Source organism: Labeo rohita, chromosome 2 (genome assembly GCF_022985175.1).
Source record: "Labeo rohita strain BAU-BD-2019 chromosome 2, IGBB_LRoh.1.0, whole genome shotgun sequence".
Taxonomy (NCBI): domain Eukaryota; kingdom Metazoa; phylum Chordata; class Actinopteri; order Cypriniformes; family Cyprinidae; genus Labeo; species Labeo rohita.
In genome coordinates this window covers 27,713,504-27,737,364 of record NC_066870.1, presented here as the reverse complement: position 1 = coordinate 27,737,364, position 23,861 = coordinate 27,713,504, and the positions used below count along the sequence as shown (strand labels likewise).

The 23,861-nt window shown below is 35.2% G+C and overlaps 1 protein-coding gene across 2 annotated transcripts in view; it reads right to left on the bottom strand.

Annotated features, from left to right (window-relative positions):
- The window catches only part of LOC127181428 (cadherin-2), a 186,737-nt gene that overhangs the window by 12,670 nt on the left and 150,206 nt on the right, over positions 1–23,861 (bottom strand). For both annotated transcript variants that reach the window (XM_051136180.1, XM_051136189.1), the window contains exons 7-9: positions 9,267–9,523; positions 7,352–7,488; positions 2,201–2,322 (exon numbers count right to left, since the gene is read on the bottom strand). In XM_051136180.1, the coding sequence (XP_050992137.1) occupies positions 2,201–2,322; positions 7,352–7,488; positions 9,267–9,523 (516 nt within the window). The remainder of the gene's footprint in view (positions 1–2,200; positions 2,323–7,351; positions 7,489–9,266; positions 9,524–23,861) is intronic.

The window sequence follows — 23,861 nt, the reverse complement described above, 5'->3', positions numbered from 1 at the left end:
CAACATCAAACCAATGAAAGAAAACAAAAAAAAGCTACAACAACAGGTTGGAAAAGTCATCAGTCCCTTGATTTAATACTTCGTAAAGCCACATTTTGCTTTAATTACAGCCATCAGTCTTTTTGGATTTGTCTGTACTAATATTTGCCTATTTGTCCTTGCAGAATTGCTCAAGTTCAGTCAAATTCTGTGGTGAGCGGCAAAGGATATCCAGTTTTTCCATTTGCTTTAAGTCAGCGTTCTGACTTGGCCACTCAAGGACATTCACCTTCTTATCCTTAAGCCATTTCGTTGTTGTTTCGCCAGTATGTTTAGGGTCATTGTCGTGTTGGAAAGTGAATGACCTGCCCATCTTCAGCTGTCTAGCAGAGGGATGCAGGTTTACCTCAAGAATTTGGATGTGTTTGGCAGCATCCATTTTCCCTTCAATCCTCACCAATCGCCCAGTACCAGCTGAAGAGAAACATCCCCACGACATAATGTTTCACAGTAGGTATGGTGTTTTTTGGGTGGTGTGCTGTGTTTCTCATCAGACCATAGCATCTTTTGCCAGACTCTTCCGAGTGCGTTTCTTATATTTCGCATAGCGAAAACAAGACTGAGTGTGACACTTTTTAGAAAAGGCGTCTTTCATTTTGCGTGAAACTGGGGAGATAGTTGTCACATGCACAGACTGACGAGACCCAGCCATAAAGCCTTGTTAGTCCTTCAAAGTTGCCTTTGGCCTCCTGGTAGCTTCTTCTCTTGTCAATGTCCTCCTGGCTCTGTCATCAACTTTGGACGGACGGCCTGATCTAGGTAATGTGCTGGTGGAACCATACGCCTTCCACTTCTAAATGATGCTCTGAACAGCACTTTGAGAGCTAAAGCCTTTAAAATTTCAAATTAAAAATTTCATTGTGTCTTTCTACAACTTTATCCCAGAGGTTTTTTTAAAGCACTTTCCCAACCTTAGTGAATTCTTTGCCGTACCATGCACTACTAACAGTGGAGTCTTCAAGAAACAGCTCGTTTTATTCTGAAGTAATCAACACCACTTCTACAGATGTCAGGTGGGGCAATTAGCCAGGTGTTTATTCTGGAAGCTGATTGCTTGCACCTGACCAAGTTTATAATGGTATACTCTGATCACTTTAGCAAACCAGGCATTTCACTGATTAATTTGTAATAATTTTTTTTTTTAATTATATTTTTACTTTAATGATGAGGGTTATAATTTGTAGCAGCTCATAAAAGTTAGACTTAATTTATCTTATTTTCCAGGGTGTAATATGACAAAAGGTAAAGGTTTTCACAGGGTATAATGATTTTCTATAGGCACTGTACAAGCTATGCGTTCTTGAGCGAAAGAGAGTTTGCAAACTGTTCTGACTGACTGCACTTGTTTGTTTAATTGTGTGAAGCCACATCCTTCATTCAATATGGACAGACAAATCAGACTGATACCAAACTTAAGTGCATGTAAGTTCTTCCAATGTTGTTCCAGGACCAACAAGGTTAATAATAAAGTTGATCCAAGAACTACTTATTCTAATTGGCGAAATCACAAAAAGCTTTTATTTGACCACAAGCTGTAAAGAGAGCAGAATGATGAAGACAGGAGAAAGGACACAAGCTATGACAGCTTAACAGCTGCATGCCATCCAATTAAGAGTTAAAGAAAAGACATGAGTCAGACAAGAAAAAAAAACACTACAGAAAGACAGGCACTTGAAACGAATGAGAGAACTGGAATGAGAGGCAAAATGGATGAAAGCCAACAGACCAAAAGATGAGCAGATTATAATGTATATCTATAGAGGAGATGAGTACGCGTGAAGCATCCTGTAAATGAGAACAGCAGTGATTCAGCTGCAGGGTAGCGGCAGAACTAATCAATCAGTGTGCAGGCTGTATAAATGGACATATTCACAGATGTGCACAAAAAATGACTGAGAAAAAAAAAACTATGCACCACCAAATCCATATGAACACAAAGAGCATGAGTCAGTGAGTCTAAAGAGCTGAAGTTGTGCGAAAAGGTAATTAATCACCCGTAATTCATCTGTGACAATTACCTAATTGCAGAGCTTAACAAAAGGACTCTCATTAGAGCACTTCCTGTGCTTTTACATTTCGTGTAGCGTAACAAATGAACTAGTCAATGGAGACAAGAATGACCTTCTTTGCGCCCATAATAACATGTGGCTTGTACTCTCACCTGTCCGGTGGAGGCTGAGTCACACATAGCCGTGTTGTATTGCCTGTCCAACTCTGGTGCGTTGTCATTTAAGTCCAACGTTTCTACCGCAACCACCACCCTGGACACCTGGCTGGGGTTATCTGAGGTAATTGAGAGAGCAGAAAAAGGAAGTCACCAAAAATACACACACACAACGCAGCTTGAGACATTTCTTGAGGCGTGCTTGCCTCGAGTCTCGGCCACTGAAGGTAAACTGTCCTCTTGTAAAGTTTATCACACACTTGCATATGAGAAATCATATCCTGAATGGCAACATTTTTTACACACTCATGCTCTTTAACAAAACCTAGAGAGCTGCCTACGAGGCAGTATTTTAAGACATTGGTGCACTACCTGATGTGAGGGCTATTGTAAAAAGTAGCGGTATCACATGCATTATTTTGTAGAAAATGCTAAATCATAACAGAATATCATAATGCGAACTCTTGTTTAATTAAAATTATTTCAGGTTATCAGATAGTTCACCCAAACATTTAATTTTAGCATCATTTTGTAATTAATGTTACCTCATTTATAATTAATAATTTAAAATGTATATTTTTTACGTAAATTACATGTGGCCAAATGCAAGAAGGTCCAAAAATGATTTTGACAAATTGCAAGAACTTTGTCTTTGTTCAAGATTTACAGTAATCCACTTAAAGAGATAGTTCACCCAAAAGTCATCATTTACTTACTAGTTGTTCCAAACCTGTAGGAGTTCCTTTCTTTTGCTGAACAAAGAAGATATTTTAAACAATGTTGCTAACCAACATTGACTTCCATTGTATGGAAAAAGTAAATGGGTTCCATACATTCGTCAAAAGAATCTTCTTTTGTGTTTTACATCTACATTTTTATAGAAGCCACTTGATTTAAAAATTAACAAAGGTAATTGCGACTTTTTACCTCACAATTCTAATTTTTTTTTCTCGCAATTCTGGCTTTTTTTCTCAGAATTGTGAGATATAAACTCGTAATTGCAAGAAAAAAGTCACAATTGTGAGATTATATCTCAAAATTCTGACTTAACGAGAGATAACTTTTTTTCTCAGAATTGTGAGATATAAACTCGCAATTCTGAGAAAAAAGTTGAAATCTTACATGGATCTTACATTACTCAAAACTTTATAACTTTATGACTTTATAACTCGCAACTATGAGTTTATATCTGGCAATTCTGACTTTATAACTTGCAATTGCTAGTTTATATCTCACAATTCTGAGAAAAAAGTCAGAACTGCAAGATGTAAACTCGCAATTGCAAGAAAAAACTCAGAATTGTGAGATAAGTCACAATTCCTTTTTAATTTTTTATGCAGTGGCAGAAATGGGCTTCAACACATTTTGGATGGCTTGAGGGTGAATACTTTTGCAGCAAATATTCATTTTTGGGTGAACTATTCCTTTAAGCTGCTTAATATTTTTGTGAAACTGTGATTTTTTTTTTTTTTTCAGGATTCTTTGATAAACAAAGTTCAAAAGAACCATAGAACTATTTGGAGTAGAAATCTTTTGTAACATTAAAAATGCATTTACCGCCACTTTGATTAATTAATTGTGTCCTTGCTAAATAAAAGTATTAAAGCTGCAGTCCACAACGTTTGGTGCTCTAGCGGTTAATAAACAACTGTAAGATGTACTTGTCATGATGTACTTGCTTATTATATTCATTTTGTAAATTGTAAACACAAAAAAAGTTACAGACTGCAGTTTTAATTTAAAAAAAAAAAAAAAAAACTGACCCTAAACTTTTGGACCGTAGTGTTGGTACAACAATTACTAAGCATTTGTTTTAATATATCACACATGAAATAATTTTAAGTAGCTTCAATATAGCAAACTACTTTACATTTTCAATATGGATTTTAGTGTAACTAGCTAGCTACTTCTTCTTAATGGTAGCTTTCAGCTTAGCTTAGCTATTTTTGTATCCACCTTATCTTTCCCCTAAGAGCGGGCACGGCCATTTGTAAATTTTATGGGAGTGGCTTCCGGTCTCATCGGCGTCCAGCTATTTTTAGCTGTACAAAACAGCTTGTTTTACTGCTTGATACTGTAATCGATGTGTCTTACCAGATTATGTTAATGTATTATCTTTAATTACGAAGACACTGGTTTGTAGTGCAAACAGTTTTAACGTGTACTGCGCGTCATTATTCTTCTCGTTATTTCCCTATAGCAGCTAATGAACTGGAAGTCTCGCCCATAGGCTTATTTTCGTGTTGAAGAATAAGGTGGATAGAGTAGGTTGTACATTGTCCATTTTTTGAGTAGTTGCCCAAGGTTGGGCAAATGGTTAGAATGTTAGGTAGATACTAGACAGTAGCATGGCACCTCACTAGGATGTGTAAAGGAGTGTTTTGCATTCTTCCCTCTTCATATTGCAGACGAATGAGTTGTCATGACAAACAAACAGCTTTCTGCAGCTTTTAATTCAGAGTAGAGTTCAGTTGGCATATTGGTACAGTTTAGGTTGCACCGGAAAACAAACTTAATGGATTGGTGTGAGCCTAAAGAGAAATTGAAGCATTCTGTCTCTCTCGTTATAATTCGGTCCCACACACTTGCCTGTGGTTTGGACTGCTTTCACACAAATGTCTTGGACGGGATCCACACACACACATAGAGCTGTGACATGATGTTGTGGATTAGTGCCCACTGCTTCACATTACTGGGAAGAGGCTTCGCCTACAATAGCCATCAGGCCTCCCTGAAGCTGCTTAGTCCTACTTTCCATACTGTAACGCTGTAGCACCATAGATCCTCTACTAACATGCCATCACCCTGAGCAGTACAAATTCAATGTATGTTTAAAGCATTTGATCCATGTATGCATAATAAATAAATCATAAATATTGCAGTAGAACAAAACATGATGTAAAGGGTGTGATCAGGAATGTCGCAAGCCGGATTTAAACTTGTTAACGTCACTATTTTCACTAGTAGACATGGTGGCATGGACATTTTCTACTAGTATTAAGCGTTCTTGACTTAATGATCAGCACGCTATCTTTAGCCAATGCCCATGTTTGTGAACCTCGGGGGAGTTATGAACTATAAAAAGCAATGCTAACATTTTCCAGTAGTGACAGCAGCTCGGCTGTTTTCAAAATAGTGCAGCTTTTCCAGTAACAAGCTACTTTTGAAACATGCAGTGGTGTAGCGTGACAAATCACTGTTTTTAATGTCACATTATATTGTGCACACAGCTTTACGGCCCAGCAAACTGAAGCATTAATCTAATGGGCCCTCCTGAACTGTTTTCTCTCTTAAATACAGCAACGTTGGAAAGTCTGAGTCATTTTAGTGATTTAAACTTAAACAGACTTAAAAAAAAAAAATACTTGGATATAACTAAATATTTCTTTATAAAAAGAGGCAGTGACTTCCACACAAAGACATGATTTTTGTTTTTTTGTTTTTTTAAAAAGGTTTATTTTTATTAACTATCCAAATGAACTTTAAAAAAATAAATTAAATAAAAATAAAATAAATTAAAATAAATAAAATAAAATATGTTAATAATAATGTTAAATAAAATAAAATAAAATAAATAAAATTAGATGAAAAACTTTCAAATGAAAATTCTGAATGTTGCCTTGGCAACTAACTAAAACAAACTAAAATGAAAGAAGATTAAAAATGTAAAAATTGTTTCTTTTCAAAATCGTTCATTTCCATGAAATATCCAAACAAACCTGTTCAAAAATAAATGATTTACTGATTCATGTCTGTGTGCAGCAGTGTTGTTAGTGTTAACTAAAACTATACAATTTTGTAAAATAAAATAGTTAGCCTTGGCAACTAACTGGAACAAAATAAAACGAAAGAAAATGAAAGCTACATAAAAATATATAAAAATATTAAAATACTTTTAGTGATTTAAACTTAAACATAAAAATATTTAATGTTATTATAATATGAAACATTATAGCTAAATAGAAATTTAAAAAGGTAAAAAAAAATAAATAAAAAAATTCAGAATTACAAAAATTATGTAATTTGTTTCTTTTTAAAAAGGTTCATTTCCAAGAATCTAAAAAACAGTTTAAAAAGAAATGATTCACTGATTCATGACAAACCTTTAAAAAAAGAAATGATTCACTGACTCATGTCTGTGGGCAGCAGTGATGTTAGTGTCAACTAAAACTATGCAATTCTCTTAAATAAAATAAAATAATACATAAAAACTTTCAAATGAAAATGATGAATGTTGCCTTGGCAACTAAATGAAACTGACTAAAATTAAAGAAAATTAAATCTACATAGCAATAAAAAATGTGAAAAATCATTTCAGTGATTTAAACTTATACATACTTTTAAAAAAATACTTGAATATAACTAAATATTTCTCTATAAAAAGAGGCAGTGATTTCCACACAAAGATGTAATTCATTGATTTGTTTCCTTTTAAAATTGTTAATTTCCACGGCCTATCCAAACGACTAGAATTAAATTTAGAATTAAGAATTAAATGAAAGAGTTAAATAAAACTATGCAATTTTGTTAAATAATACAAAATGAAATTAGATTAAAAACTTTCAAATGAAAATTATGAATGTTGCCTTGACAATTAACAGAAACCTACTAAAATGAAAGAAAATTAAAGCTATATAGAAATATATAAAAATGTAAAAAAAAAAAAAAATACAATTTTCGGTGATTTTTTTTTCTTTTTAAAATGGTTTATTTTTTATGAACTATCCAAATAAATCTGTTCAAAAAGAAATGATCCACAAACTCACATCTGGTATTTTGTTAAATAAAATAAAATAAAATAAAATAAAATAATAAATTAGATGAAAACCTTTCAAATGAAAATTATGAACTAACTGAAACAAACTGAAATTATAGAAAATTACTTCTACATAGAAATAATAATAAAAAAAAAAACTACAATAGCTATATTCTATTTCTATTCTATTTTTAAACTATGTTCAAGTGTAATGCTGTCGCCCTAATCAAGATTTACTCACTCAATGATTCAGAAACCTCTAAGCTCTGATTAAATTATATAACTGGACATCTATATGTGGATATTTATCCATTTATAATAATTACCTGCTTTTATATGTAGCCTGTAATGTGGCTCACTACTTCCCTAACGCTGTGACTGTGTGTGTGTACCTCTCTGTGTGGCAATGATGGTGATATTGTGCCACTGCTCGTGTTCGCGGTCCAGCTCGGTCACCGTAGTGATGAGCCCGGTATCTGGAGTGATGCGGAACAGAGCTTCTGGGTCAGACTGAGGATCGATGGAGAACCTGAGGGAGACAGAAGATAAAAAAAGACAAATGGAGAGGGAGAAACGTGTCGCATACACAAGAGGTGAGCAGATGCATAAAGCCCCGGCTCATCAGAAAATCTGTCATTCAGGAGCTGCTTTAAGCCCAGCGGCGGTAAACAAAAGAGCCGTGATTGGCAAAGTGAGAATCCTCAGATCCCTAACTAGGCACTGTTGAAATAACTGTAGTTCACTGGGATGAATATTGATCATTTGGCTTTTCCATGTGGAAACAAGCAAAAGCTTCTTGTAACATGAATACCCTGATCTCTGTGAGTCTGTTTTGATGTGTTTTAACATAGGACACAGAAAAGCATACAGCCATAATTAATTAATGACATTAGGGCTCTGTTCCAAAGCCTAATAAGCTGCCTACCCAGACGGCCCATTTAAGCATCCCAGGCACGTTCCTGATGCGAAGGCTGTTCCAAACAACAGGCAGCAAAATTAAGTTGCCTTTCTAAATTCCTCACTAGAGCCAATTTCTAAAGAAGCATGTGTGTCCACTGTTAACAACCTTCCATTATATTTACATTTTTGCAAAACGTAATGTATATTTATGACATTATACTTTGTGTTTTACTACATTAGCCTTGTTTAGTTACAGTTATTGCTGCTGTGTGTGTTTCTAATGACGGCTAATTTGACATCTTTCTCTCTTCTGATCGTGATCGATCTCTTGATATTTTGTCATTTTTTGTAAAGTCATGAAGATGCCATAAAAACTAAAACTATAAAAAATGTTTCTTGAAATAAAATAAACTAACTAAAACTAGATATTAAAAAAGCATTATTTCCACTAGTTGCCAAGAAAACATTTCTAATTTTTATTTAGTTTAACTTGATGTGCTAAAATAACTTAAATTAAAATACACAACAAAATTACATAAATATTGACTAAAATTAAAATGAAAATGGAAAATATAATATAAAAACTATATAAGTAAAATATTAAAAAATATAAAAATAAAATATAAAAATATACAACTTAATATAAAACTGAAACAATGATGAACAAAAACTATATGGACGTGTAAAACAAAACGTAAAATAAATTAATAAATAAAAATGATGAAAATACTCAACAAAATAACCAAAACATTGAAAAATTAAAATGAAAAATACAATATAAAAACCAAATTTAAATATTAAAAATATATAAAATATAAAAATATAAAGAAAAACCTACTGATATATAGTATATCAGTGATACTAAAATAACACTGCGCTATAGACATTTACCAAATTATGATGACTTCTGCTTCTGAGAACCCCAGAAATATGAAAAAAGCAATTAAAATAAAATATTTTTAAAAAGCATTATTTCCACTAGTTGCCAAAAAAACATTTCTCATTTTAATTTAGTTTGACTTGATTTGCTAAAATAACTAAAACCGAAATAAATATTTAAAACAAAAACAAAAAAATAAAAAAGTAACTAAACATATGAAAGTAATTAAAAGTATTAGTTCTGCTAGTTGCCAAAGAAACATTTCTCATTTTATTTTATTTTAACTTGTTTTAATTTAGTTTAGTTTAGTTTTTAGATGTTTAAAAAAAAAAACTATACCGGAACAATGATAATAAAAACTATAGAAACATTAAAACCATTAAAACTGAGATCCCTGGAAACACGAAGAGTCCATGAGCGAATTTTTTATCCAGTATGGTGCGTGAAGTCATTTTATTCAGAACTTAAAATAACTAAAAAATACTTTCGACTACACAGTCAGTGTATTGAAAGAATGTAGTCTGTACCTGATGTTGTTCGTGAGCCCTGTATCTGGGTCCACGGCACTGACCCGTCCCACTGTGCACGCCGGTGGGCAGTTCTCAGACACATCCATTCGGTAACGTGCTCGTGAGAATCGAGGGGGTTCATCTGCATCCAGAACAGCCACTCTGATCGAAGCTCGATCTTTAAAGGGCCCACGCCGAAGGAACCGAGGGTCCACGATGGGGTTCAGTACCTCCACTGAAAAAGAGTAAGAGCTACGGCTCTCATAGTCCACCGCCTGTAGACCAAACAAAAAACAACCGTATAAAACATTGACAATGACAAGACGGAAATGCTCTTAGCGCCCACATGAGCACCACAGCTTACAGCATATTACACTCACAACATATCACAGTTCACATACCGCACATTAACTAATCACTGACAGATCATTAAAAATGGTCTGTACTGGACATTCGCTCAAACCAGCAGGGGGCCCTAATGAACTATAGAAACAGCAGTGTTGTTACTGCTAAATATAACTAACACTATTAAAATTGTTGTTTTGATTAATTGAAAAAATATAGGATTAAATATTTAAAAATAGACTGAAATAAAAATAAAGATAAATAAAAAAACTAATAAATATATAAAAAAGCACAATTACTAAAACCAAAAATAAAACTAAAAATATATTTAAAAAAACTATAAATATTAATAATTTTAACAATAGCATACAATATATATATAATAAAAATAATATATAATATATAAATATATTTGATTAGATTTATTTTATTTTATTAGATTTTATTTATTAGAATTGTTATTGTTATATATATATATATATATATATATATATATATATATATATATATATATATATATATGTATATATGTATATATATATATATATATATATATATATATATATATATATATATATTGTAAATATATAACAATAATTGCTGGGGTTAAAAATATATATATATATATATTTTTTTTATTTATACTACATTATATTTATATCACATTATATAATTATATTACATAATATATTATTTATATATTTATAACAACAATTATTATAATAAAAATTATATATATATATATATATATATATATATATATATATATATATATATATATATATATTAATATCTATTTTTACACACACACATATTATTTATACTATATTATATTTAAAAGTAAAAATAAAGATAAATAAAATGTCTTAAACTAATAAATATGAAAAAAGCACAACAATTACTAAAACAAAAATTAAAATAAAAATTAAAAATATAAAAATAACAACATTCAAAATATTATTACTTTTAACAATAGTATGTAATTAACACCAAAATAACAATAGGAAACAGGACTGTATTTTTTTAGAAAAATCATATATAATATATAAATATTATATTTATATTATTTTATATGAATTTATACTTAATTAATATAATTATTTTATAATTATATTTTTATTAATATGTTATATTAATTATACACAACACTAGTTGTTACAATAAATATATTTGATTTATATATTACTGATATTAATAACTATCAGTAATGATGTGAGGGAAAATGTCAGCAAGTTTCAAAGTTCCTTATTCAAAATAAACAAAATCAACTGTAAAACCACAGGCAACAGAATCTATGTACAAGAAAATAAGAAAAGAAAATCAATTTACTTTCTATAAGATGCAAAAGTGCGACAGAACTGAACTTAATGACAGGAGCGAAGGAAGAAAGAAACCCATCTGCTACGATAATACCTAATCATATTTCTATGCCTTCGGTGATGTTGTTGCTTGTGTTTGTAATATACGCTCCTACGATAGCAATTGCATGACCTGAAAAGGCTGTAAAAATACGGTGGGTAGAAACTGATGGAATAGTAAATAAGCCAGCTTGCTACGTGAGTGAAAAATGTAGTGCAGATGGACCTTTGACATCCAGTTTAAACTTAAAGTGAGCAGTAAATAAAAGTAGATCGCTCTGACTATAATCAATGAAGCTGTCTACACCAAAAGCTAGTTCAGTCGACTTGCTTTCAGCAATAATCCATGCCCAGGGCATGTCAACGTCACACTCCAGTCCTGCCAACAATGAACTGCAAGCCACTGTACGGTATTCCAAGAATAGCATAATTTGACAGACTTTAATTACTGGGTCTTTTGATTATCAGAGTCTCTTGAAATGCAATCACGTTCTCTGATGAGGTTGGCCATGATATTAGCAGGATCAGGGCCCAGCATTTATTGTATAGTGACGAGTCATGGGATCTGAAACTGGATCTGGCACTGGGAATGCTGTGTGTGAAGCTGGCACACCAGGAATGGGTAATAGGCTGGTTTTGGCAAGAGTAGCTGGATTGGGGCTCAAGGAAGTCAGAAATGACTGGCTCATTATATGACGGTCACTTTTGTTATCCTCCATTTATCTACACACACACACACACGCACACATGTTCATACACACTTGGCTACTCTCTCCCTAATGCACCCTAGCTGAGGTTGGAAGGAGTCAGTGGGGTACACAATGTGTTTGGCCTCGGTTTCCTGTGACAGGCTGAAGGACAGTTTGAAATGAGCTGAATTAAACTGCGCTGACTGGAGGACATCAGGTCACTGTGGTCACTACAAATCTCTGCCATTTTTTATCACACAAGAGTTTGGCTCTTCATCTTAAGGACTCTCATAAACATGGTTTAGGGTTCATTACCTGGTATCTCGGCCTGGGACTTATATCTACAAGTAATGATCTTGACTTATGGTCAAGAGACTTCAAGAAGTCATCAATAGAGGTTATAATTAACTCACCTGAACGGTCACTGAAGTACACAAAGAACTAGCACTAAGTCATAAGTTGTTATTTTTCTTTTCTTTGTGCACAAAAACTATTCTCACAGCTTCACAACATTACAGTTGAACTACTGATGTCACATGGACTATTTTAACAATGTCCTTACTACCTTTCTGGGCATTGAACGTGTCAGTTGTGTTGCTGTCTATGCAGGGTCAGAACGCTCTTGGATTTAATCAAAAATATCTTAATTTGTGTTCTGAAGATGAACGAAGATCGTACTGGTTTGGAATGACATGAGGGTGAGTAATTAATGACTGAATTTTAATTTTTCGGTGAACTATCCCTTTAAGCCTTCACTTTTTTTGCAAGAACAGCTTCTGTGAAGGCTTTTTACTAGATGTAACATGGCTGCAGGGATTTGCTCCTATTGTCAGTGAGGTCAGGCACTGATGTTGGGCTATGAGAACTGGCACACCGTCTGCGTTTCAATTCATCTCAAAGGTGTTCAGTTGGCTTTAGGTCTTGGCTTTATGCAGTGTCAGTCAGGTTCACCCACACCAGATGCGGGAAATCATTCTTTATGCACTTTGTGCACAATGACATTGTCATTCTGGAACAGAAAAGGTCTTCCCCAAACTATTGCCATGAAGTTGGAAGGATACAACTGTCGCATTGCAACTGTATAGGTTTAGGGGTCAGCAACATTTTTTTTACTTTTAAATTAATGCTTTTATTTATCAGATATGTATGAAATTGATCTAAAGTGACAGTGAAAGCAAAATATTCTGCAAAAAATTCTATTCAAAAAAATTATTAGTATATTAAAATGATTTCTGCTCATGTCAAAATAGCAAAATTCAGCTTTGCCATCACATGAAAAAAAAAATTAAAAATAGAAAACAGTTATTTTAAATGGTAAAAATATACTCTACCAGTCAAAAGTTTTCAAACTGTAAGATTTTTAATGTTCTTTTAAAGATGTCTCTAATGCTCACCAAGCCTGCATTTATTTGATCCAAAATAAAATACAACAGTACAATTTTGAATTATTTTTACTATTTAAAATAACTATTTTCTATTTGAATATTTTTTTAAAACATAATTTATTCCTGTGATTTCAAAGCTGAATTTTTAGCATCATTTCTCCTTCAGACCCTTTAGAAATCATTCTGTTATTCTGATTTGCTGCTTAAAAAACATTTATTATTGTTATTATGTTACCTGAAATAGGAATCTTTTGTAACATTATAAATGTCTTTATCATCACTATTTGATCAATTTAAAGCACCCTTGCTAAATAAAAGTATTCATTTATATAAAAAAAATAAAACAAGAATGGTATGGTGTATAATGTTACAAAAGCTTTTTATTTTAGAAAAATGCTGATCTTTGGATCTTTCTATTTATCAAAGGATTCTCAAAAAATATATCCTCAGCTGTTTTAAATATTGATAAAAATGTTTTTCTTTAACAGCAAATCAGCATATTAGAAGGATTTCTGAAGGATCATGTGACACTGAACACTGGAGTAATGATACTGAAAATGTAGCTTTGATCACAGGAATAAATTACATTTTAAAATTGATTCAAATATAAAAAAAACACTTTAAATAGAAAAATATTTCAAAATTTTTACTGTTCTTGCTATACTTTGGATCAAATAAATGCAGGCTTGGTAAACAGAAGGAACTTCTTTAAAAAACATTAAAAAGCATACTGTTCAAAAACTTTTCACTCGTAGTGTATCAAAATAAGTTCAGTGTTTCACCCCAATCTTTTAAACGACAGACCTCACATAGACCATTACTGCTATTATTCTATACCGTGCAACAAGAAAGAAAGATTAAAGATTTAAAATGACTCAGTGGGTAGGGGACAGTTGAAGGACAACTGAAACATAAACATGACAGAAACACAAAAAGAACAGAAATGAAGGTGAGAAAGAGAGAAAGAGACCAAAAAAGGGGACAGAAAGTCAAGCCAAGAGAGAAGAGGAGGGATAAATGGAGAGAAAAGGTTCCTAACAGGATCCCATTAGAGGCAGAGAGAGACAATCTGTCTGAGGAGGAGAGATGTCACTTACACTGTGAGCACACACTCATCACCCCATCCCTTCCTCTCTCACATACTCAATCACTCAGTCTCCCCTCCCTCCCTCTCTCATCACTCCATCACACGCTCTACGCCCCTCCTAGTGAGCGGCGGTCTGATGCTGACATCTAGAATACACACTCATCTCTCTCACACGCTTGTTTATAATAAAGACCAGCCTGAGTTGAATTCACAGGATGGTTTATTCTAGGTTCATGCTGGTCTAGCTAGGTGATAACTATAAGATGTTTTTATCCAAAGTTTAGTTAAGGCTGGAATCAGGAGATTCCTCCTCCTCTCTTTCCAAATTCACTTTCCAGTCTTTCTTTTTAATGGCTCTCCAGTGAAACAGCAATTATGGGAAATTAATTAAGCTCTTTATATCGTCCACTATTCGGCTATACTAAAATATGCTATATTGCATAATGCCATATGGCAGATCATTTAACTTTCCAAGCATCTGATCTTTGGAGAGATCTAAAATGAGACTGAGGAAAATATGTACGCTACCATTAAAAAGTTTGGTCGGTAAGATGTTTGTTTATTTATCGTCTATAAATATCTTTTAATATTGTGAAAAATTGCAACTTATTTTATTTTAAAAAGAAAATGTATTCCTGTGATGGCAAAGCTGATTTTCAAGCAGCCATTACTCAGTCTTGAGTTTCACATGATCCTTCGAAATCATTCTAATATGCTGATTTGGTACTTAAGAAACATTTCTATTATCAAAACTGAGAACAGTTGTGCTGCTTAATATTTTTGTGGAAACCGTGATACATTTTCCCCTTGGTTTTTTGGTGCACAGAAACGATATGGCAAATTTGGTATCTATGTTGCTGGCATGACCCAAATAATATTTTGAGACGAGTTTGATTACAAAAGGCAAATGTCATACTTAATGGTTAATAATTGGTTTATTACTCTTAACCAATAGGTGGCACTGTTACCAAATTGATGTGGCGTAGTCAGTGTGACGTGATACACTGTAAAAATTTTCACCAGTTTCAACTTAAAAACTTAAGTTCAGCAGCTGCCTTAAAATTTTAAGTTAAATCAACTTAAAAGTACAAGTCATTTTAACTCACTACAATAAAAGAAGTTTGTTGGTTTAACTTAAAATTTTAAGGCAGCTGCTAAACTTAAGTTTTTAAGTTGAAACAGGTAAAAACTTTTTACAGAGTAATTGCACATACAAAGTTTGGTGTCAATATGTAAAAGCTTTGCAGAGATACAGCCTGAGATACATTTAGGCCCCGATCACACCAAACGCGTTTTTTAGTTCTGAAAACGCGAGGCGCACCGCACTGCCTTTTTCTGGTGACTTTTAAAAAAAGAGCAGTGCGTTGCGGTTTTTTAATGTTGCTAGACAACCATCAAATCAGCCGTCCTGTCAATCTAATCAAAGGATTATAGCGCGAGCGCTCTAAAATCTTTGGTTTTTAGCTGTTAAGTAAACTGTCATATCAGCAAAAAGCTTAAAACATACAGCTCCAGGTAACCCGCGATAGACACCAAAAGTTTCTCCTCCATCACTGCAATCTCCGGACTTTTTAAGCAACGGTAAAACTTTCGTCACCACAACAGAAGGCCCGCCTCTCCATTCATTCGATTGGATAATGGTAAAACCGCGATGACGTCGGGCGCTTTTCTGCTCAGAGTTGCTTTTTTTCAACTTTAGGCACTCAGAGCACTCTGGCAAAAACGCGAGGCGCAGCAGGCGGTTAAAACGCGAGGCACCCGGGGCGCATAAACAGCGCGCGTAACACTCACTGCCCATAGAAAACGAAAAAAGGCGCCTCTTGCTGCAAAAACGCGTTCTGTCTGATTGGGGCCTTAGGCATCTTTCCAGCAAATTCCAAAAAGATTTCATCATAACTCAAAATAGTGGACAGGAATTTCAGACAATTACGACATAATTGGTATCGATGTTCTTGGCATGATCCAAGGAATCTATCAAGATCTCATAACAATAGGCTAATGGTTAGGGAGTCGGGCTTGTAACTGAAAGGTTGTGGGTTTGAGTCCCAGGTCCGGCAGGGATTGAAGGTGGTGGGAGTGAATAACCAGCGCTCTCTCAATACCACGACTGAGGTGAGTCCCCTGAGCAAGGCACTGATCCCCCAACTGCTCCCCGGGCGCCACAGCAATAGCAATATGGCTGCCCACTGCTCCAGTGTGTGTGTGTGTGTGTGTGTGCATGTTTGTTTACTACTCACTGCTGTGTGTGTGCACTTGGATGCGTTAAATGCAGAGCACAAATTCCAAGTATGGGTCACCATACTTGGAATTTGTGGGTCACCATACTTGGCCGCACATCACGTCCTTTCCTTTCCTTTATTTAAACAAAAGTTATTAGCATTTTTAGAAATTTCATTATAACTTTTGACCACAAGGTGAAACTTTTTCAGTGCCAAAGACACATACCAAGTTTCATAACAATACGCCAATGCATTTGTAAAATACAGTACTTTACAACAAAATTCTAAATGGTCAACGACAATGACCTAAATATTCAGAAGTTATAAGCAAAAATAGCTTATTTTTCATATCACCTGACCACAAAATTGAGCAGGTAGCCTCAGGTCATGATTGTTATAACACACACCAAGTTTGGTCTTAATATGCCAAACCGTTGCGGAGATATAAGCTCACATCCATTTTTGTGTGCTCTACGTCAAATTCATTTGCACGTTATTCGAGAACGGTTTGACTAATCAGCTTGAATTTCATAACTTTTTGCCAGCATTGTCTAAAGATGATCTGAGCCAATTTTGGTGAAAATCAGACAAACCGTCTAGGACGAGTTCGAAAAAGTAGGCTTTTCAAACTATTAAAAATAGCGGAAATAATTTTCCTTCTAGACCTTACGGTTCAAAAGTTCTTAGCATAAACATGAGTGAAATTTTGGACTAGTGGTGGCGCTAGAGAGTTTAAGTTTAAGAGACCCCAAACTTGCTATGGTTAATGTTGAGACTGTCCTCTATCTGTGTGCCAAATTACAAAACTTTCCCGCAAGTGTAAATTAAACAACAACAAAGACAAAAGGCTAAATGAATATTGTTGAACAGAAGGCTCAAAATAAGTCTCCATACCATTTTACCCCCATACATATGCTGACAAATGGAGTCACAAATTCACGGTTTGCGCTCAAGATGTGTTCGTATGTATTTGGATCTATTCTCTTTGTGAATTTCTGATTGCGCCCTGTTTTTCTTTCTATGCACACACATGTTGTGCTGAAAATCCTCTGATTTGTCCTCTGCATGTCTTTTGCATGCAAATGTATGTACGCAACTGCATTCATTCAAAGGTGACAGGCAGTTTTGAATCAGGTTGTCTTCCTGACACCTGATTCACAGCCACTCTCTTTCTCTCTCGCTCTCCCTTGTGTTTTAATACGACTTGGGGACGTTAAGCCCAGATTATCCTTTGAAGCAATTCACACACTACATTCTAACAACGTACTGCTTCTCTGCGCTCCCTCCACGGTCTCCCCGTCATTCCTTACGTTCTTAAACCTTACAAGCCCACATCTTCACATCCAAAAACCGGGTTTGATTCAAAATTCCACCTTGGCATTCCTAGCTCTCCAATTCTTTTCCTTCTCGCTATAATTCCTTCTCTTTTTCCCACAGTCCTTCATTACCCGCTCAATAACGATCTCGTCTATCTTTCTTTCTCTGTCTCAGAGAAGATTAACACAATCTCTCCTCTCAGAGAGAAAACAAACACAGATAATCCGGACAGCACCACAGGTTGATGACCGTGGATTAGCTACACAGCTAAATGGAAGACAGATTTACAGCATCCACAGCTGTTTCTAAAACTCAGCTGGTGGAGAATGACACTAGCAACACCAAGGTCATGAGTTTGATTCTCAGGGAACACATCCGGAGACAAATTTAGCCTAAGTGATGCACGCACTGCATAAATGTAAATATAATGCGAGATTTAAACCTGCAATCTTCAATTCTGCATTGCAGACATTTACAACAGGAAATTCATGTCCACCGGTCTATGTTTAATTCATAGCATCCTATTTATTTTGCAAAAGCAAGGGAATGTCAATCACTCAGCTCAAACCTTCAAATTGTTGTACCACTAGGTGGCACTGTTGGAAAGCTGTAAAGGAATACGGGACTACAGTTACAGAAAGGTGTTTAATGTTACTTTAGCATCAGTCACTTTAAGGACAGTTGGTTGTACAACACTGCCACAAGAGATCACAGATGTGGATCTGTTGCCGGCGTATTAAATATTCAAATGTACACAGATCTCTTCCATCATAGACGTGTGTAATGCAGCTCTCTCTTTCTCTCTTACACACACACACACAAACTCAAACATATAAACACAGACTTCCAGCAATCTGCATACGCTTAATCAGAGCAGCATGCCACCCACCAGCCCACACAAACACACACGCGCCGTTCTGTCTGGATAATTATGCCTCTGAAAATTCACTTTGTGTTGATTAGTCTAAGAACAGTGAATAATGCTGCGTAATGCCAGCGTGGGGACAAAATGTTAAACGAATAGTTCACCCAAAGATTAAAATTCTGTCATCATTTACTCACATCGTTCCCAGCTGTATGACTGACTTTTTTCGTGCAATACACAAAATGTAATCTCTAAAGAATGTCCTGAGCACTGTAATAAAAGTAAATGTAATGAATGTAATAATAGTGGATGCAAAACAGGCTGTCAAGTTCCAAAATGACAAAAATGCACCTTCAAAGTTTGATCAAAAGTGCCACATTCTGCTATTTTAACTTTTCTGAAGCCATAGGATAGCTTTATGTGAGAAACACATCGAAATTGAAGTAATTCAATGAAATACATGTCATTCCTGGTTAAAAAAAACAGCATATGCTGGTAGGTATGTTTTGATGCTGGTTTAAGCTGGTCCTTTGCTGGGATTATGCTGGTCCTTGACCATAAACCAGCAAAGGACCAACATAAACCAGCAAAGGACCAGCTTAAACCAGCATCAAACATACCGAACCAGCATATGCTGTTTTTTCCACCAGGGATGCTTGTCAGTTTTGACGCATGTGTGCGAGTTTATCAGAGAAAGAGTCTGATTCTGATTAATAGCCCTCGCCTTAAATGTTTTGCAAAAAGCCCTATACAAATCTGACTTGACTCGATTTGAATGAATGACTCTCATTCCTTCTTCATTCCTTATTCTGAGCCGGTTCACAAAATCGAAGTGAATCAAACTTTAGTTTCGGGATGATGACGCAGGATGCACAACCAAAGTAGCATGTCCGACTCAAAAAGAACCAACTGTCGAAGTTTGCAGAGAGTTACTGAGGACTCAAAAAGAAGCGAATGAGCCGGTTAAACCAACTGTCGACACTTGCAGAGGAAGGATTACCGAGCGGGGATTCTCATAAAATGAATGTTTCAATATGTGGTGACAAATGCTTTTATTTTAATGTTTTATTGATACTGACTCAATGATCTGATCACATCAACTAGCTCTCTCTGGTAGTGAAAGACATTTTGCAGACGTACGTGTGCTACATCACGGAGACGTCTATTTGACGTCTGCATTTACATCTGCAAGACATATTTATTATAGTGTTTACTCATCTGCAATGCGTCTATTAGACGTTTCCTATCAGATGTCAAATAGACGTATATTAGATGTCTTTAAGATGTTTATGATTTAGAATATATGTAAAACTGACATCTTACAGACGTCTGTCAGATGTTCATACACAGCAGATACTTTCCAGATCAAGTGATCTTTAACAGACATCTTGCAGACGTACGTGTGCTACATCACCAAGATGTCTATTTGACATCTGCATTTACATCTGCAACGCGTATTTATTAGGGTGTTTGCTTATCTGCAATAAGTCTATTGGACGTTTCCTATTAGACGTCAAATAGATGTCTATTAGATGTCTTTAAAACTTTTATGATTACGTAATGTAAAATGTAAAACTGACATCTTAAAGACGTCTTTCAGATGTTTGTAAACAGCAGATGCTTTCCAGATCAAGTGATCTTAAACAGACATCTTGCAGACATACATGATGTTTTATTAACAAGGTTCGGGAGGAGTGCGTCAGATACCTAGCCTAATTATCACAAGGGGAGCTCACTGAAGCTAATCAACACTACAAATTTAAATACAGCTGACTTGCCTCTATCTATTTGACAGTTTATCAGCATCCCTTCACCACCCCATCTCCTCACTCCAAGTTCTCACTACACCTAGGGGGGTTCTCTGGGCCATTCCCGAGCTCGGAGCCCTTCCCCGGACAGCACGCCAAATATGCATTACTATACTCCGGCTAATTATATGTAAGCGTGCACTCGTGAAGTGTGCTATCTGAGAAAGCTATCAGTCTTTATAGGACACAGTTGGTATGGACTACGTTTATTATACTTTTATGCTAATGTGTGTTGTTTTTGCAAGCTTTAAATCTTCCATTTATTGTAACTGCATGCATGCCGGTAAATTATTCAAAATTTCTCCTTCCATGTTCCACGGAAGAACAAAAAGTCAAACTGGGTTTAGAACCACTTAAAGGTGCATAAACGATGACAGAGTTGTGAACTAAACCTTTAAATACTCTCTAAACTCGTATTCAGACACACAGAGTAGCACCTCTCCGAAATGAAACCTACAGATTTACACTTTGTTCCTTTCCTTAATCCTCAGCTCAAGGCATTTTTTTCTCAAGGACAAAGAGTTTTTGCACAGTTTGAGAATCAATGAATTTCTTAAGCGCCGTTCCACCCTAGGTTTTTAAAACGCAGAAATGACCGCAGCACATAACATCCCTCAGGGGAGAGAGAGGGAGCAAGGGAGACTCTGCAGAGAGAAACCCAGCACCAACTGCAGACCGCAGAGATGAAATGAGTGAGCGAGGGAGGGAGAGAGGTCGCAGTGCAGCTTTACATGGAAACAGTTTCTTCTCAGACAGGCAGGCATGACCTAGCTTACCAAAAAGGGCCCTGACTGACCCATTCACACACTCAGCCTTAGGCTTTGTCCTCTTTATCCGCACATCAAAGGTCTCTTCTTCTTATCTGCAAAAGGCTTCTTTCTTCAGTACCTTTCATTTTTATAATGTGCTCCTTTTTCTGTCATCACATGGTTTGTAATTCAGGGCAGTATTAACACAGAGGGTGCAAAGGTCATGTGTAAATGAGGGTAGCCGCAGGTGTGAAAGAAAGAAAGGGTTTGAACCTGTCGCTGTTAAAATGATCAGCTTAGACTAGTTTCCATGCTAGTTTGTGCTGGTTAAGCTGAGGGTCTGAGGAATATATTTATATTGTTCCAAATGCAAATACTAAATGCAAAAGAAGAAATTTGCAGATATCCAAGCTGTTTTTTTATATGAATATGAATGAGACTTGGACTGTCCATGTCCAACACAGTGACAAACTGTCAAAATACAAACAGATCACATTTGAAATCATTGATGTCTACACATGAAGTGCGAAAAATCACTGACGTCAAACTGGCATAATGCATTATGAAAAGCCATATAGTGTACAAATTTAAAGTGCAAAAGAGATTTGATGGCTATAAAGCCATTTACATTTTTTTATTACATTTATGCATTTAGCAGATGCTTTTATCTAAAGTGATTTACATTGCATTTAAGGTACGCATTGATTTTTTATCAGCTCTTTTTATCAATTCCCTGGGAATTCTATATTGTTTGAGCTCAAAAAAAGCTTAAACTTCACTTAAAGGTATAGCGGACCTAAGAATGAAAAGTTAAAAAGTTAAAGCTAAAGCTAAAAAGCCTTAATGATGGATTTGCTTCTTATAAACACAGCTTTTCACTGCACAAGAGAGTCATATGGTTACTGTGATGCTTTTATCAGCTATTTGGACTCATCTCATTCTGACGGCACCCATTCACTGCAGAGGATCGACTGGTGTGCAAGTGACGTAATGCTAAATTTCTCCAATCTGAAACAAAATCTTTCACATCTTGAATGGCTTGAAGGTAAATAAATGTTCAGCATATTTTCATTTCTGAAAACTATTCTTTGAAACTTGCGTTAGTACAGTTAAAGTAGCCTACAACTTATAATTTACTAATAATTATAATAAAATTTTACAGAATTTAAATTCTAATATAATTTAACAACTTATCATTTAAATTTAATCTTTGGGTGAATTATTTTAAGAACGACTTAATTTGTTTTTGTCATTTTTAGAGCTCAATGACCGCAGTGCTTGCTCATTCACTTTTGTTACAAAAGTGCTTAGATATTCAATAAAATATGAGATATATAAGAAAGTCATATAGGTTTGACCTGAATAATGCGAGGGTAAATAAATGACAGACCTTTACTTTTGGCTTATACCATGCCTTTAAGCATCCATGCTGCAATTACATAGATATGCTACATAATAGTCATCAGTCTTTTCAACAGATGTATTATATAAGGTTATTTGTATGTACGTGAATGTCTGCGCCTGTCTCCTCTGAGCGAAAAGCGACTGTGCTCTAAACTCTGTGGGTTCCTGAGAGGTCATGGCGGGCATTGTGATGACAGAAATTGCTCCTATTGGAAACACTTTGCTCCCTGGGGCGAGCTCTTCCTCTCTCTGTGAGGCTTTCTTTTCTTTCCACTATCTTTCACTCTCCCCTCTGTCTCAAAGAAATCTTCAACTTCAGTCTTTCTGATGTGGAGCGAAATAAACAAGAGGCAGGCATGGCGATCGGCTGTTCTGAATGAGATAGGCAGGTGGCCAAACTAGAGCGGGGTCCTGTAAACACAAACACAAACACGGCAAATAATGTTCAGCAGTTTTTTATATTTGTTTAATGGGCCGGAAACCAAAGGGGAGCTTAGTGCTAATTTTACGCTTTGTTTATTCTAATTCTATTAGAGTGGTATCTTTCATGTTTTCTATTAGTTGCGCGTGGGTTCTCTGGCTAAATCCCTTTTAACCTCTTCAATCTTTGTTTTCAGATACTCCCACCTGCATATCTTTACTAATTGTTCTTTCTCTGTCTTTGTCTTGTTCTTCGTCTCCATCAGTCTGTCTTACTGCGCCGTCAGGAGTCCTGGACAGAATTCCGTGTCCTGACGGACAATGGAACCGTCTCTGTGGTTTTGACAGGAATATTAGAGAGAACGTAACACGGGAGCAATTTTGGAAAATATGATTGGGCGAATGAAGCATCAGTGCAGTGGAGGATGAAGTAGGAATTCAAGGAGAGACATGGGAGGAGTTCATTTGTTTACCCATAATTCTGCCTTTTCATTTCCTCCTTCACTAAGCATTAGATGACTAAAGCGTTCCCTTTTTCCCTTCTAGTACTCTTCCACTTTCTTTCTCAGATTAACATTTTATTGCTCAAAGCTTACAAGACTTAAACATTAAAATTCTTATTTTGATCACATTTTTCTTCTGTGGAACATATAAGAAGATATTCTGAGAAACCGTCAGTGGGCTCAAATGTTGTTTGGTTATCATTATATTGTCATCAAAATATTTTTTATTTGTATTTTTTCAGCAGAAGAAAGTCACACAGGCTTACGACAGTGTGAGGGTGAGTAAATGATAACAGAATTTTCATTTCTGGGTGGACTATCTCTTTAATGGAGTTCTCAGTGTTTCATTTTATCAACTTTGCGTTCTAAAATTCTTTAGGAAAAATGAAAGTCTACACAAAATGAGACAACTACTGACAAACAGATGTAAACTGAAGTGAATTAAAGGAGAAGTCCACTTCCAA